Consider the following 16731-nt stretch of genomic DNA (forward strand, 5'->3'; position numbering starts at 1 on the left):
CAGCCCATTGCATGAGGGTGCTTTAGTTATGTGTCTGGACACTAGGGAATCTTCCCAAGTTTCAGAAAAGCAGAGTTTGGTGGTGATTCCCTGGAGAGAGAAGAGAGAGAGAGAGAGAGAGAGAGAGAGAGAGAGAGAGAGAGAGAGAGAGAGAGAGAGAGAGAGAGAGAGAGAGAGAGATATTGAGAGATTTAACAGTCAAATTAGCCAGATGGCAATTGACATCATTCACATTTTACCCATAAAACAATGAGACAAAGCAGAACTAAGCATCGAGTGAGGCCAGACTCCTCTCTATCCTTGGTCATAATCAGTCGCTCATTCCAAATCTCCGCCCTCATTTTCTCCTTTCTTCTCTTCCCAACTTGTCCCTTTCCCATCCCACCTTCCATTCTTTCTCTCTCTGGAAATAAAAGCTACGAGTCAGGGGACCACTTCTGATTTGAGACTAGTGAGACTCAAAGGTTGTCCAGGCTGACAAGTTGGGTTGGGAAATGTATTCTAGAATGCAGGAACAGAAAGTCCCAAAGGTCCCAAGATTTTCCCCAAGGATCAGGGGACCATCTGAAGACTGTAGACAAGTATCTTGCTGTTGCCAGGAGCAAAAGACTGACGTGGCATGAGAGGCATGAACTTGGCAGTGGTGGGCTCTGAAAGCTCTCTGATGCTGAAAGGCTAGTTTGTATCCTCTGGAGCTGGACTTGACAACTTGACATGCATAATTTATGGAAGGATGAGTCTTTCTGGGAGTGGGGGCAGGGCACTGTTCTATATGTTTGACCTTTACTCAACAGATACAAATACCACCCTTCCCCTCCACATATAAATAATAACCAGAAAGATCCACACACAAGAATCGTCTTGGTGAGAAGTTCTGTCTTATATGATATGAAATCTCTGAGTATTTAGAGGCAAAAGAGTGACAAGGTTAGACCGATGTGTCACATCAGTCTGAGGTTAGGCCAGATTGGATTTAAGAGAGCTAGTGAGAGGCAGGGAAACGAGGACTGGGGGAACCAGTGGCATCTTCTATGGTTCTAGAGGGGTATTGTGTGGGACAGGCTAGTGAGGACCAGAGTCAGGACTAGGAAGAGTCAGACAGAGTCTGTTGTAGGAGGAGGTAAGACTTTGTGAAGTCAAAACAGGTGAGTTGGGGCTTCAGAGACTAGATGTTAGGGAGGATGTGGGTGTCTTTGGGGGATCTTGATCACTCACGAAGCTTCATTCATTCACAAATGCTCACATTCACAAATGCTCATCACTGCACCTGTCTACCTGCTGCCAGCTTGCCCTGTGCTCTACTGGCTCCTAGCAACCTTGTCAGAAGAGTCTGGCCCGCTTGCACTCTTTGTGAAACCTTGTGACTGCTCCTCAGCTTCCTTTGTGAACTACTCCCTGAAGCCTAGAACCAAGATGCAGTGACAGTTCCAGCTGCCCTCTGGGGGGAAGGGATCATTTCCTGTGCTCAGGGTATGGCGCACATTCTGCAACTGAATCCTCATGAGAGGGAGAAAGCTCAGAGGTGGGGATGCTTGCATGAGCCTATTCACATTGCCCCTATCCTGGGAACTTCATTTATGCTGGAGTCACCAGCCTCTATCGCACAACCTGGATCAAAGCTGAGCTAAGAAGGCTTGGTGCTCAGTGTGGGGTTAGGTCACACAGGATCCAAGGACAGGGCCCACTCTGGGAGCCTGGATGACTTTACTTCTGTCTCTGACACTTCAGCATCTCCTTGTGTTCTTACAAATAATAGACACATGACATGAATGAATGAATTACAGAATGGAAGCACACAGGATTAGCAGGGACTATCACACCTTCACAGACCATTCACAAACATTAACTGCTCAGTGACAAGCTGGTGGATCTCCAGACTGGGAGTAGATGCTCTCATGGGCACTGAGTCTGATCTGTCTGTCTGTCTGTCTGTCTGTCTGTCTGTCTGTCTATTTATTTTGAGCTGGTTCAGTAAAGGCAGTTCAACTCCCAATTACCTGTGCTCTCCTTCAAACACCCAGGATTCTAGAAGATTTACAAGCTCATCTCTTAGGAGCCTTCTTAAGCCTCCCCTCTCATGCACAGAAAGCCAATTGTATTTTGCCAGGACAGTAGATAGATTCTGGAAGGCTTGGGTTGGTCTAGAAGAAGCTTGTCATTTGGGTAAGTATCTGACTCTGGGTTCAATCTTTGATGGCCAATCAAAGACCTTATTACCCGAGTGCCAACTCCACAGAGGTTTGACTTAATTGGTTAAGAGTGAGCAGATAGCAGCAGATTGCTTTATGATAATATATCTTTTAAACTTATTTTTGTCTGCTCTGGTGGCTCATGGGAGAATGAAGCAGGAAGAGAGCCCTAGGTTCCAGGGCAGCCTGGGCTACACAGTGAAACAAACAATCAAACAACAAACAGAAAGACTTATTTTGGCAGTAGACAATTAATACTAATATGTGAGTTGAGAATCCTGTTGCTGAAGAGGGAAATTGCTCGGAGATGGGGCTACATGATCAACTGGTGTCTCTGGCAGATTCCAAATTATATTCAAATTAAAGCCCCTATCGCATAATTCTCTTTAGGGCATAGAGGAGAAAGAAGAGGAAGAAAACTGAGGGGAGAGAATGATGAAGAGAAGGGGACATAGAAGGCATATATATGATTTGTGGTTATATATATATATATATATATATATATATAAAATTTGTCTTTCCATCAAAGATGTATACAATTTTTTTTACCATGAGTGTATCTTTTGAATTAATGTTTTATTTTAAGGAAAGGATAGTATATGAATCTGCTGCTTCTTTATAACACATGGTAGGATTTACAACTGTCTGAAGCTGAACATAGACATTTGCAGGCTGACACACAGGCAAGTGAAGCATCTACATGGGAAAATGGGAGGTTTCCTGGGCAGTGTGAAGGACCTGGAGAGTTGAGATTTTACCACAAGTAGAAGGCAGGCTTACTCAGAGAAGCAAACACATGCTTTCTGGAGACTCACCTTTCCCCCCTAGTTCTCCTTGGGGTGACTCTGGGCTCTCATTTCTATATAAATAGAAGACAGATTGTTGGAGTTGGCAAAAAGAAGTTAGGACATTTGTCTGTGCTGAATCCAACGTGCAGCTGCCAGACCTGGGCTGTGCCCTAGCCACCCAGGAGTAATTTATTTACCTCTTTCTGGGAATAGCTTTGTGCAGTGAACCCCCCATATCACACTGTGAAGATGTGTCTATTCTGAACAGGTACAGACAAAAGTTTGTATCTTGCCTTTGTCTCTGCAGTGATACGGAATAGCACGTTTACTGTTACTGTGTTTAAAACAGCCTAGAGATGATCTAGAATGTACAAAAAGGGCTTGCGTAAGAAATATCAAATACAATGCCATTTTATCTAAAGGTCTTGGGTATCCACTGATTATAGTATCCATGGAAGGTCCTGGAACTAATGCCCCAAGGATACTGAGGGGCAACTGTATGGTTAGTCTTGGTGTTCCATGTAGAAGCTCTTCTGCCAGATGATTCAGGAGCCGCAGGAACTGAAAGTGTTAAAGATGTCTATCAAGGATGAGTGGGGAACCCTTCTGGGGGAAAGGATATTGGAAGCAACATCTGTCAGCCAGCTACAGCCTTTGAGTGAGGCAAGAAGGCAGAGACCACTCTGGGGGCTCCTGTAGCTTCCTGACTCCTCCTAACAAAGCCACTCTTTGTGTTAATTTTACACTTAATGCTACTGCTGACATTGGAATATAACCTCACCGAGGCAGGGATTGAATGATAGAGGCATGTGTCTATAGCCCAAATGGGTCAGCCTACAGCACCCTTTGGAGAGGAATGCATGGAATAGATGTTGTCCAAGGCCCCACTACAGTATTCTTTGTTCTACTTGCTTGACTTTCTAGGGTGTGTATTGTTGGTGAGCATCTGCGCCCTGTGGGACACCCCGTTCCAGGGACTTGATCTTCTATTTTTTCTATCCATTTGACTCATTTGACCATGTCACCAGTGGCTTTGGGTTCTAATTAGCAAGTGGTCATTTTCCTTACTGTTCTGTCTTTTATTCCCTCGCTGTACATGGTATGTGGGGTCTTGAAAGCCCCAGGCTTTCAGAGTGCTCATTCTGCTTGATTTTGTTGTTTAAAATGCCCTTTATTGAGGGGTAACATATCTTAAAGGGCCAGCTCAGGGACTGTCACCAACTGAACATAGCCATGTGACTAACACCCAGTCCAGGAATCCTGGTCTCTATAAGTGCCCATGAATCCCTTCCTAGTTGGCCACCCCTCTTCCAGCCCAGAGTGACTTCTAATCATCTGGATCAAGTTTACATATTTCACAGAACTTTATATGAATGGAATCAGAAAGAACATGCTCATTTATTTGTCTGCCACGACTGTAAAATGTGAAAGGCCCATCTCCATGAGGTTAGATGCTGCATAGTACCCTACACCCCATTCTACTAATGGTGGAGTTTTGTTTGGGGGATTGTTCTGTTTGTGTGACATTGATTCCACAGATGGTAGATATTACCATGTTGGGGTTGTTGTGTGTGACCATTAATTCTACTAGTGCTGAATTTTTGTTTTGGGGGTTGTTGTGTTTGTGTGAACATTAATTCTACCAGTGGTAGGCATTACTATGTGGGGTTGGAGCATTTGTGAACATTAATTTTATGAATGGTAGCTATTAACGTGCTAGGGGTGTAGTGTGTGTGAACAGTGTTCTTTCTCCTCCTGAGGACTGGTAGTTTAGAAAATGCAGTCTGGAGAATAGGTGTCTTCCTTCTCTTATCATCATGTTCCCATGGCTGGCCCACACAAGGACTCTAGAATTACGGAGAATGGCAAATCCAGTTACCATCTCTAGGCACTTGGTCATCCTCCCTGATGCTGTCCTCTCTCCTGCTCACAGACGCGGAGTCCTGCACTTGCACGAGAGCAGTGGGATCCATGACATCGGCCTGCCTCAATGGCAGCTGCTGCTCTGTCTGATGGTCGTCATCGTTGTCTTGTATTTCAGCCTCTGGAAAGGAGTGAAGACATCAGGAAAGGTAATGTCTCTGTACTTCCTCAGCTGGGAGGTTGGCCTTGGAAAGACACACAGGAGGTGTAGGTGTGTGTGTGTGTGTGTGTGTGTGTGTGTGTGTGTGTGTGTGTTTTCCTAGCTACAACAACGTGGCTAGTGCAAAGAGGTGGGTCTAGGAACACAAGTTGAGGTTGCATCCTCACCTCTGTCTCTATGTGGACAAATCTGTTACCCAGAGCCTGACTCTGCCCAACAGCAGGCTAAAGGGATGAAAGTAGATCAGGCTCCTCACATTTTCCCTTGATAATTTCCATAAGAGCAGCGATCAGAGCCTGGGGCATCCTCTAATGTTTGAGACCAAGGCTAAAACAACTACTGACTGATCTTTGGCCTTGACTTCTCACCTAAAACTGCATGAAGGCATTATTGCATCTTACTTGGGAAATTGACAATTTGCTTCACTATAGAATCAATAAGTCTATATACGAATGTTTGGGAGAAAATGCTTTGAAAGATAATTAGATGTGTGCTTTGCTTCTAATACAATTCTGGTTTCCCACAAGTGTCTAGACACTTAGGAGAAGAATACAGGCTAGCAGACTAATGAGGTGGCGTTTTGAACTTGGATGTTGCTGCTTTCTGAGGTCACTTCTGTGGGATGGGGTATGTTTAGGAGGTGGCTCCTGATGATTCTCAGCTTGGGGATTGATATGGGAATAACAATCTCCCAGGGACTGTATGCAGCCTAGAAGAACACAACTGCAATTGAAGTGACATAGCTAGGAAGTATTCTTTCTAACGTTTTGCTTAGATACAGCTTTGGAACAAGCCATTCCTAAGAAGAGAGAGTGAAAAATGGCAAACATCTTATCATGATTCAATTCTGAGAAGTGGCTGGGCTCAGATGCATGGTTCTTCTGCTCTGTGTGATATTGCCTGGACCATGTGTCTGGAGACCTGGCTGGACCGGAACATCCTAGGTGGTTGGGGCTGCCTGGGAGCAGAGTTGGAGTTGTTAGTCAATGGGTATGGAATTGTTTCCATGTAGCTTTTATGTGTTTCCTGGACATTGCACATCATGACAGCTGACTTCCCAGAGCACACTTCACACAGAGGAGACCCTCCATGAAGTAGCTCTTCCGGTTTCTGCTTGCATCATGCTTATTCTTTGTCTCAATGCCCAAACCAATCTAGGATCACTGTTATCTAATGCTTGGTACATAATAGGTCTTAGTATGCTTACTGATGGGTTGAAGGATGGATGAATAAGCTTCAGGGACTTTACTAAGTGCTTAGCTCAACTTACTAAGCTTTTATGGACACCTACTCCATGCTGTTTTAGATGCTAAGTCTAGCATTACACAAATAGAGGACAGATTATTTCCTCCATTTCTTTCTTCTGTTTGTGTTCCAGATGTGCAATATTTTGAGTGTCTACACAGAGGCATCTATGTGTAGCCTCCTTTAAATAAGCACTGTGGTCACAAACTACACTTGTTATTATGTAGTTTGCTCTTTTTTGTTTGTTTTAAACTTACCATTACCCTTAGAAATAATTTCACATTAGGTAGTCCAGCTACTCCATAATAAAAATATCAACTGTAAGCTTTCAAGCTGTTATTAAGCTAACTGAGCAGGTAGCTACTTCTCACCAGACATATGCAGCCAACTGTATGTTCATCTGCACTTTGACTTGAGGTAGGCAGTATTTCTTATTATAGGCCATGGTCAGAGAGTCAGAGATGCTGCATTTGTGGGCGATGGATGGTCTGTCAGCTGAGAGAAAGGTGTGTGGAGAAGGGGATACTTGTGCTATCCCTGTCAGGATAGGCACGGGAAGAAGTGAGGAGAAAGGGAAAGAGTCTCTCTGGAAGAACCCGTGAGCACAGTTATCAAGGTGTGGAAGCCCTGGACAAGCCCTGCTTAGGCTCTGTGCTACCCTTGGCACCAGGAGCAGGCCACACAGCTCATCCTATGAGCTGAAGAAGATGGATGTGAGCCATTGGTATTCTAATATGGAGCCCAGCCTGGTTCCTTAAAGTCATGAGCAGGCCAATATAAGCTGCTGGCAGGGAGACTGGTGTTACCAAAGAGCATGAATGTTTGAGCATGCTCTGTTCCTCTTGCTGTATGTACTTTCTGAGTTGAGAAGGAGTGTTTCACCATGGAGGCACCATCCATGTGGAGACATGAAGAGGGATGCGTTGGGCCCTACAGAGTCAACTGAAGCCAGAGCCCCCATTTGTGTAAGTCCCCCCAAGTTTGAGCACATAGAGGCCCCAGGTGGTCCATGAGGAGGTTATTTCTAGAATCGGCTTCACTTGGGGCATTCCAGTACCTTGTCTTTCATTGTTTTTATAAACTGGCTGATGAGGAATCCGAGAGTATTGCTTATTTCTCTCTGGAACAGCACACAAGCTTTTCTTAGTCATCCCCCAGAGTCACAGAGGAGGCCTGGAATGAGTCAGAAATGTGCAAGTGAAGATGATTTGGAAAGATGATTTGTTGACTGCTTGGCTCTTGGGAAGGTGGGAGCAGGGCACAGTCTGAGCTGGGGTGAGGGGGTATCCCAGACCACACACTCAGTGACAGCTGTGTTGGCCCAGTGATCACTTCAAAGTAGAAGGAGGTCAGAAGGGATCAGGGACAGGGCTCGCCTCCCTGTCTCCCACACAATCTGTTTACACACTGCACCACACTTTGAGAAACTTCAGAGGCTCCTCTTCCAGGGAGATGAGGTGGGATGACAGAGCTGGCCAGCCCCAGCCATTCCTCATCACCTGCTTCGCTGCCAGCTTTTGGGCTGCTTGGAAGATGGGAACACATAGACCATTTGAATATGTAGACGATGTCCTGAATTCTAGCAGACACGGTAGAATGGGGAAAGAGAAAAAGCCAGGCAAATTTAGAGATCATTAGAGCTTTAGAATATTTAATTGATGTTTGCTGTTCTTGCTGTTGTTTGCATTTTCATTTATGGTTAAGGCAAAATTCCAGCTGTCTTCCCCCTACTGTGCCAATCCAGGCTGATCCTAGCTTGCCTGCCTGACGTGACCTGATGGAGTTACACAGAACAGAGTCATTTGCACAGGATCCATGCTTACACTAAACTATTTATAGCTCCTTATTTTCTTAAGCAACATTATCTTTATGCCATACCCTATAAATTCTTCTCCATAATAGACTGTCTTCATTGTTAGTGAAAATGGCCTCAAAATTCGGTTCAAAGACTACAAATCCTAAAACTGGAAAAACTAATGCAGTTTTACAGGGATACAGAGTGGATATGACTTTGTTATTTATTTTAGTTCTTGTCTGTGTGCACATGTGTATGTTTGTATGTGAGTGGAGTGCACATACGTATTTGGGTGTGTGTGAACATGCAAGGCCCAAAGGGAAGACTTCAGATTGTCATTCCTGTGCACTGTGCTTGGTTTTGTTTGTTTGTTTGTTTGAGACATGATTTCTCACTAGTCTGGCACTTGCCAAGTAGGTGAGGCTAGCTGGCCACAAACTGTAGGGAGCTTTCTCCTGCGAGTGTGGGTATCTATATTCTTAGTTTTGGAGCATTACCGCCACCAGAGCTTCTTCAATTGCAGGTCTAAGAGGACCCTGAGGGGCACCCTGGTAAAGCACAGATTTCTGATCTTTCCTGCAGAGAGTTTATTTGGTATGGGTGGGGGTAGGAGCTCCCATTTCTGATGAGCTTTTGGACGACATCAGTGCTAGTGGTCCATCCTTGGCCTGATACTTGGATGCATGGCAAGGCTCAAGGCTTGCACCTTTTCAATAATGGAACCTTAGCCTCTTCCCCTGAACAACTTTGAATAGAGAGCCCTGCCATCTGGAGACTTTTCCTTTTATGAGTCACAGGCCACAGTCTTCCTCAGTTTTATGATCAGCCATTAGTTTGAATTTGGTACTGTAGAACTTCAGAAATTATCCACAGACACATACAAGTAGGTAATAATTTATGTTTAGGGATGGGCATGATGGAACATACTTCTAATCCCAGCATCTGGGAAGCAGAGTAAGGCAGATGCTTCTAAGTTTGAAGCCAGCCTGGTCTATGAAAGAGCGGGTTAACCAGGGCTACCTAGTGACACCATGTCTCAAAAAACAAAACAAAACAAAACAAAACAAAACAAAACAAATAAGAACAACAAAAATTTATATTGGAAGTGACAGGAAAGAAAGAAAAAAAAAGAAAAAGGAGTGACTCATTTTGTTTTTTATCTCATGCTAAAAAGGAAGCCTGGGATGGAGATACCAGAGCTCCTAGGTCTCTCCCTTTGCTATGTGTACAGGGGAGCACATGGATGTGAGGAAGATGTCCTCTAGTTTTTGACAAATGCCCTAGATGTCTGAAAATACGCTTGCTGCCCAAAGTTTTAACTTTGAATGTATGAGCATTTCTTGGTACTTGACACACTCATGTCAGCTCCATTATTTCTTTATGCGTTCCTGTGATAAACCAAATCTGTGTTGGAGTTACACTCGTGGCCGGTGCAGGAGCACCCAGGTTCCATGGGAGATTCCTTGGAGTCAGAACCCTGGGTGCTGTTTGCATGGGAGAAGTGTGGTCACACCCAGCCTCCTGGGCAGGACAGTGCATCTGGGCCACAGCTGTTGACACGAGTGGCAGGAAACTGTAACTGTTAGGATAAGGATGGATGACGGCTCCTCTTTGTTCCTGATGCCAAGGGTTGGGATCCACTTTCCCCTGTTTGAGAAACTGAATCATCTGAGACCAGGGTGAGGCTACCCAGATGCAACAACCTCTCTTTCAAGGGCATGGTTTTCTCCCTGTTTTGTTATCAAGTTTGCCCGCCATGTTTCTGCACCCATGACCCCTCAAAGAACACAGAGCCCAAAGCTTATGTTCTCACAGATATTCATAGAACTGGGGAGTGATTGGCTGGATGCCATAAAGTAGGAGAGCCTTCCTGGTTCCCTCTGATCCAGATGTGCTCACCACTGGAGAGCCTACACACTGTGCTTCCTTTCCCATTCCTTTGCCTGTAATTTCATTCTTCTGCTGACCGTCATTCACTAACCTTCTCATTGTAGCTCATCTGCTCTTGCATTCTTCCATCCTACTCAACCATCTGCCCTCTTAGCTACCCATCCATCCATTCATTTAATTAATTAAAACTCATTCTATCTCCCACCATACATCTCATTTTCTACTGCAACCTTTCATCCATGTGACTGTCCATTCACTCACCTAACAAACATTTCAAAGGAACCATATATACTGGGAACAGGAAAATCAGGAAGATAAATTCCAGCCTCTAAAATGAGTATGGAAAAACATGGGAGTTTGTCACTAATATGTCAATTTTTGTTTTGGGCCCATATCTTTCTAGGCTGACAAAGAATATTACTCTCAGTCATGTCCTAAGTTTTCCATGTTCTATCCAGGGCAGTGTATGGGTTCTTTAGGAGACAGAGTTCCTAAGCTGTAGGGGAAAAAAGAGCTTGGTCTTTAAGCTATATGCCCATTCATGTTTCAGCTTTGTCTTCTTTGGGTCTGACTACCCAGCCCTGGCTCAGTTTGGTGCACAGCTTTTCTGCAAAGAAAATGCTACAGCCTGCAGCTTTGTCAAGAGCGAAGACATTAACTTTGGCTACATGTTGACCCTTGCTGGGAAAAAAAATACTGGAGTTGAGGCTGGACCTTAGACCATTTAAACCTCAAATCCCAGGACTGGGAATTGTCTTCCATATCTTTGTATGTAATTCCCTTGGAGTACTTTAATATGTGGCCAAGACCATGAGGGACCAGTGACAATGACAACCCTCCTAGTCACCCTTTTCTCTGTTCTCCCTGTTGGGCAGGGTTTGGCTATCTATTTTGAGTCTGAAGATAATTTCTTCCCTTTTGTGTTTTTGCAAAGATAGCTTGTCTTGATCTAAATCTTCTACTGAGGTGGAGAATTGTTTTGTTTTGTTTTGTTTTCCTGTTTTCTGCCCAGCCACATGTACTAGACTTGAGAGGCTATACTGAAATGTGGATAAAGAAAAAAAATAAAGAAGCTAAGTGTTAGGTATGTGTCTGTAATCCCAGCACTTGGGAGACCGAGGCAGGAGGATCATGAATTTGAGGGAGCCTGGGCTACAAGTGAGCCAGTGTCTCATAAAGGGAAAGAAAGTATGTCAGTGGTAGCATGCTTGCTTGACGTGTGGAAAATTCTGGGTTCTATCCTCTGGGCTCTGTTCTCAACACTGAAGGAAACAAAACACACGGAGGAGGAAGGGATAAAGGAGAAGGGGAGTGGCAAAGGAGAGGAAGGAAATAGAAAGGAGAGAGAGAGGGAGAGAGAGAGAAAGAGAGAGAGAGAGGGGGGGGGAGAAGAAGAAAGAAGAAGAAGAAGAAGAAGAAGAAGAAGAAGAAGAAGAAGAAGAAGAAGAAGAAGAAGAAGAAGAAGAAGAAGAAGAAGAAGAAGAAGAAGAAGAAGAAGAAGAAAGAGGAGGAGGAAGAGTAGCAGGAGGAGGAGCAGGAGGAGGAGCAGGAGGAGAAGGAGGAAGGACAGGTACTTTTAAATACCCTGCCTGTAAGTTGGGTGTTAACAACCCATGCCTGTAGTGTGACAGAGGCAAGGCTGACAGGAGTAACCCTGCCTTACATTTTCTTATATACAGTTCCATATAAGATAGAGTAAAGAGAGGCAGCTCTGTTGAAAACAAGGCATCAAGGGCTTTGAAAAACCTAGTGTTTGCCTTTGGTGACCTCAGCTTTCATCTCATCTCTATTCTCTCAGTGACTGACTTGATCAGTTCCGAGCTTCTCCAAGGGAGCCCTGCATCTGTTTATTTTTATGTCCCTGGGGTCAGGCCGAGGACCTGGTCCTGAAATGATGATGGCACCTCCAACACTAGGAGAAGGGAAGTGGTGGATGGCATGTTTGTGGTCCGAGAAAAGTCCCGGTGTCCTTGTCCTAGTACTTCCCCAGGTCATGGTCAGGGTGGGATTCTCACAGCCATCTTGTGTATTGCTCAGGTTGTCTGGATCACAGCCACCCTGCCTTACTTTGTCTTGTTTGTGCTCCTGGTCCATGGCGTCACACTGCCCGGTGCCTCCAATGGCATCAATGCCTACTTGCACATTGACTTCTACCGCCTCAAGGAGGCCACGGTGAGTGCCCAGGGTTCACCTACCTACCCAATGGCCAGGTGGAGGGAGGCCTCCCAGGGTTGGGAGGTGATGAGTGTAGTAACATAGCATTAAGAGGGTTATATTTAAATATGCGTCTTTCTTAGTTGAGTGTCTAGCTTACCACTGTGAGGTAGATCAAGGCCCAAGAAGCAATCTCTTTCCTGTGTAACTCTTAGGGAGATGATAGACCACAGGCCATGGGTCATCTTGAAACTTTTGAAGCAGAGCAGGTTTCCATGGGTTCTGCACCTGTTTAGCTTCCCCTCATTCAGTCAGCTACACAGGCACTGAGTCCTTAGTGCATTTTCAGTGAATGAATCTGCCATTATAGTAGAAGGTTGGGGAAATCCAGAATAATAGCAAGTAGAGACATGGCAAACACTATCCCACTCGAGTGCCTTAGGTGTACTTATGTAATTATAATAATATTATAATATGTACAATATACACATATGTAATATATAAATATATAATGTATCTCTAAGCTTGTATATTGGAGAGGTGAGATTGACTAGGGCCAAACCATGACATAGAGATTGGAGAAGAGGTTAGAGCTTTAGTGCACCAGCCATCTACTTTTGTCTCCAGGGAGGGTGGATAGAAAAGTAAACTCCATTGTGTCTTAAGGCTCTCATTGGTTGTCACCATCTGCATGGGGAAGTCCCAAAGAAATCATTATCTTCTTAAGATTTATGAGATGGCCAGAACCCTTTGTCTTTCCCTGTCAACATTTCTAGCTTAGATTTTCTAGGTTATTACATTTCTTCAAAATCTGGGCCTTAAATGGATCTGCTGGGCTCCACCAGGACATGATTACTCTGGTGTCTGACTCCAGGAGAATCTAGGGAGATCCCAGGTTGTTACCACATTTCCTAGTCTACAGCACTCTCTGGGCTGTTGTTCAGTCTGTAGGAAGTAGAGATGGTGATGAGTTTTATTTACTGGTTCCAGGTATGGATTGATGCTGCAACCCAGATATTTTTTTCTCTGGGGGCTGGATTTGGAGTCTTGATTGCATTTGCCAGTTACAATAAATTTGACAACAACTGTTACAGGTAAGCACCCTTTTAGTGCTTTCCAGCACTAGGAATCCTGGAGTTGGCCCTTGTAGGAACAGAGAGGGTTTTATCTAGATGGGACTTTCCCCTATGGACCATCCTGGTCATTCTGAGAACCTCGATGTGGTCTATGGGGTCCAAGGAGCAGATTTCACTAGAAGACACCTCTTGGTAAAGTTGAGGTCAGCAGCTATAGGAGCCCATGGGGAAGGATCACTGCCACAGAGGAGCATGGCGTGGCTTCAAGAGACGATGAAGCTATTTGACTCTGTCCATCAGATACTGTCAGGCAGGGACAGAATGAACAGGCTGGTGAGAGCTAGCTGGATCAGAAGTAAGACTTCAGGGCAGACAGGACTCAGAAGAAACCTCCAGTTTGGATCAAGGAAAATGTACTACTACCTCCTGCAGGCCTTGTGCTATGAGGACTTCAGAGCTGGGAGATTTGGGCCTCCCTTTCTCACTCCATTTAACAATTAAGGCAGAATAACTATCTTTGATTCAAGAAAGAACAGGATGAATATTCAGCCAGGAAAGGTGTTAGGGAGGTCAGAAAATGTGGTGGCCACCATCCCTTTAGTAGACTGCCACCATTAAGAGTCTAGAAGTATACCCGAGGCAAGTCTGGGAGATTAGTTGAGATTACAGTAGATAGATGTAGAGCTGTTGGCATAAGTTATGGTAAGGAACAGTATAGACAAAACCAGGGAGGCAGTGTGTCTGTGAATCAATGAGCTGATTTGTTTTGTTTGCTAAGATGAGTATATGCTAAAAGTCATTAGAAATAAGGCAAGAGTGAAGGGTGGTTCATCATAGCAACACTCTGAAATGACCATACAAGGAGCTGGGAGAGAGGAAGACAGAGTTTACTTATGGGAAGAGTAACTCTGATCCCCAAGAGTTGGTTAGCTCTTTGCTATGCACTGCACCAGCAGGTACTTACCCAGTGATGGCAAGGCCTTGGGGTTCCATGTGACAGGAGGGCAATGGAAAGGAGAGATTACCTTTGAGGCTGGATCAGACTGAATGTTCCATAGATGGCTAGCGGTTGTTGAGCAGGGTAGGGATGGAGTCATGTGGACTGTCATTAGTAGCCTCTCTCTCTACCAGGGATGCTCTACTGACCAGCACCATCAACTGTGTTACCAGTTTTATTTCTGGATTTGCCATCTTCTCCATCCTTGGTTATATGGCCCATGAACATAAGGTCAATATTGAGGATGTTGCCACTGAAGGTAGGTGGCCAAACCACTTTGCTTCCAGCTAAATGAAGAAAGACTGAGCTGGCTTCATAACGCCTCTGTAGTTGGAGAAGTCTGGCTATGGAGGTTTCTGGACCCCATCTGTTGGACTTTCCCTTGAGGCCATCATCCTGGCAATTTTAGCTAGATTAAACCTCTGAAAGTCCAGATCGTGAAGACTTGTTATCAGTTAGACTTCTGGTGTAGGTCATATCTGTTTATCTTACTATAGAGAAGTAGTAGAAATGTCTGGGTGTCCAAAGAGTCATGCTTAGAGGGACAGCCCTGATTTATAGCAACCTACTTCCTAAGAGCCCGCTTAACCCTCAGAGAGTAGGAACTCCCCCAAAAAAGAGGGTTAATCTCACTAGCATCTAATTAACTCTTTAAGGTCCTCAACCTTCTTCACATCACTATTTTGGGGAGCAAGCCTGAGCATGAATTTTAGTGGGGACAAACAATGTTCAATATATACCAGCATACTTCCTTCCACTTAGTTCTCACAAAGCTACAAGGCAGGGGTTAACAGATTCTCTTTAAAGATGAGGGATTGGGGATTTAAGCTAAATATGGGCTAGTGAGAGGTGATTTTAGCATTTGGCCCCAGTCAGCCTGATTCTGCAACCTCTGTTCTTCTCTATGGCCTTCTGTGTTCTTAAGGCCATAAGGAAGATGAGACTCAGGGAAGGGCAGCCTTTAATGGATCCTGAGGATCGTGAATTTCTGAGAACCAGAGTAGAATCCCACAAAGTAGAAGGCAGGTTGGCCAAACATGACTTAGAGCTGTTCAGGCAAGGTGCTGCTCTCTCTGCTGCTTGTTTGATACACAGATTGTGTTCATTTGCTTTGTATTACTCTTAACAAAATACCCAAGATAATTGATATATGAAATAACAGAGTTACTCACAATGTCTAATTAACGCTCTTGCTTTGGAGCCTATGGTGGGACCATGTGACAGAGCAATCTGTTCACCTAATGACCAAGGTGTAAAGCAGAGAGAGGGAAAAGGAACTTGGGTCCTAGGATCTCCCTAAAGGGTGCATCCTCAAAGAATGGAAGACTACATTGGGTTTCATCTCTTGAAGTTTGAACCACTACACAATTGCACCAGTTGGAGATCAAGTCTTTGACACAGGGCAGCTTGGGAAACAGAGATCCAGACAATAGCACACTGAATTGTATCTCCATCACTCATTCCAAGATTCCAAGTCTGTGCTGCTGCTGCCTACACATGCCTGACCAAATGTCCTGAGGCTGGGGTAGAGTTCCTTGCTCTGTTCAGCCTTTACTGAGCATGCCAGCCGCTGATCAGGCCCTAATATTTCTTACAGGAGCTGGGCTTGTGTTTATCCTGTATCCAGAAGCCATCTCTACTCTGTCAGGATCCACGTTCTGGGCCGTCCTGTTCTTCTTGATGCTCCTGGCTCTGGGGCTAGATAGTTCAGTAAGTGAACCTTCTCAGAACACCTTTCTCCACCCCTGCAACCCACTCCAGCACTCAGCCTGTAGGGCTGCTGCTGTCTGGTATCTGTTTCCAAGGGCACTATTTTAATCCAAACAATGAAGTGAGTCTCCCTCCCAAATGATAGCCTAGATCAAAGCCAGAACCTACGGGAACTCCAAATTGTACTGGGCCTCTGACACGCCAGCCTAGCACTCTGCCTTTGCAGATGGGGAGCCAGACTTCAGAAAGGACATGAATAGAACATTCTGTGACACAGCACTTTCCCATTCTTTAAATTTTATTACTGACAACCAACTCAAACATTTTGGACCCTGTTTTGTTACTAGATCCCTGTTTTTTATCATCATCATCATCATTATTATTACTATTTAGTCATATGCAAAGTTAAATTCCTGACATCCTTTTATATCTGTTTCCACCCTTCATTCTTAAATGATGTAGGGAGGAGCTAGCCAATGGATCTTACTGTCTTTGAATTTTGTTTGGTGGCTCTGCCAGAGCACTGTGTTGGAAAGGGGTCTGAGACTGATTCTAGATCTCAGGATAGAGTACTGATGTTGATTAACAATGTCTTCCAAAGACAGGGAGAGGAGCAAGGGACATGTGTGATTATTGTCTGTCACAACAGCGGTTCGTAAGGAATAGACTCCAAGAGTCTGTATTTAAAGTAACCACTTTGCTTGGGGATACTTGCTTCCAAGGCAACAAGGAACCCTTGTCATCTACTGTGGGATAAAGTTCCCACTTTGAAGAAGTTCTTTGGTTGATGTTTCCAGAAAGCCC

At 44.6% G+C, this 16731-nt stretch overlaps 1 protein-coding gene across 3 annotated transcripts in view; it reads left to right on the plus strand.

The window, feature by feature from the left end:
• Slc6a2 (solute carrier family 6 (neurotransmitter transporter, noradrenalin), member 2) overlaps window positions 1-16731 on the plus strand; it is a 41198-nt gene that overhangs the window by 16522 nt on the left and 7945 nt on the right. For all 3 annotated transcript variants that reach the window (XM_006530793.4, XM_006530794.4, NM_009209.3), the window contains 5 exons: window positions 4911-5049; window positions 12028-12162; window positions 13135-13238; window positions 14352-14476; window positions 15815-15927. In XM_006530793.4, the coding sequence (XP_006530856.2) occupies window positions 4911-5049; window positions 12028-12162; window positions 13135-13238; window positions 14352-14476; window positions 15815-15927 (616 nt within the window). The remainder of the gene's footprint in view (window positions 1-4910; window positions 5050-12027; window positions 12163-13134; window positions 13239-14351; window positions 14477-15814; window positions 15928-16731) is intronic.

This window comes from Mus musculus, chromosome 8, assembly GCF_000001635.26.
Source record: "Mus musculus strain C57BL/6J chromosome 8, GRCm38.p6 C57BL/6J".
Lineage (NCBI taxonomy): Eukaryota > Metazoa > Chordata > Mammalia > Rodentia > Muridae > Mus > Mus musculus.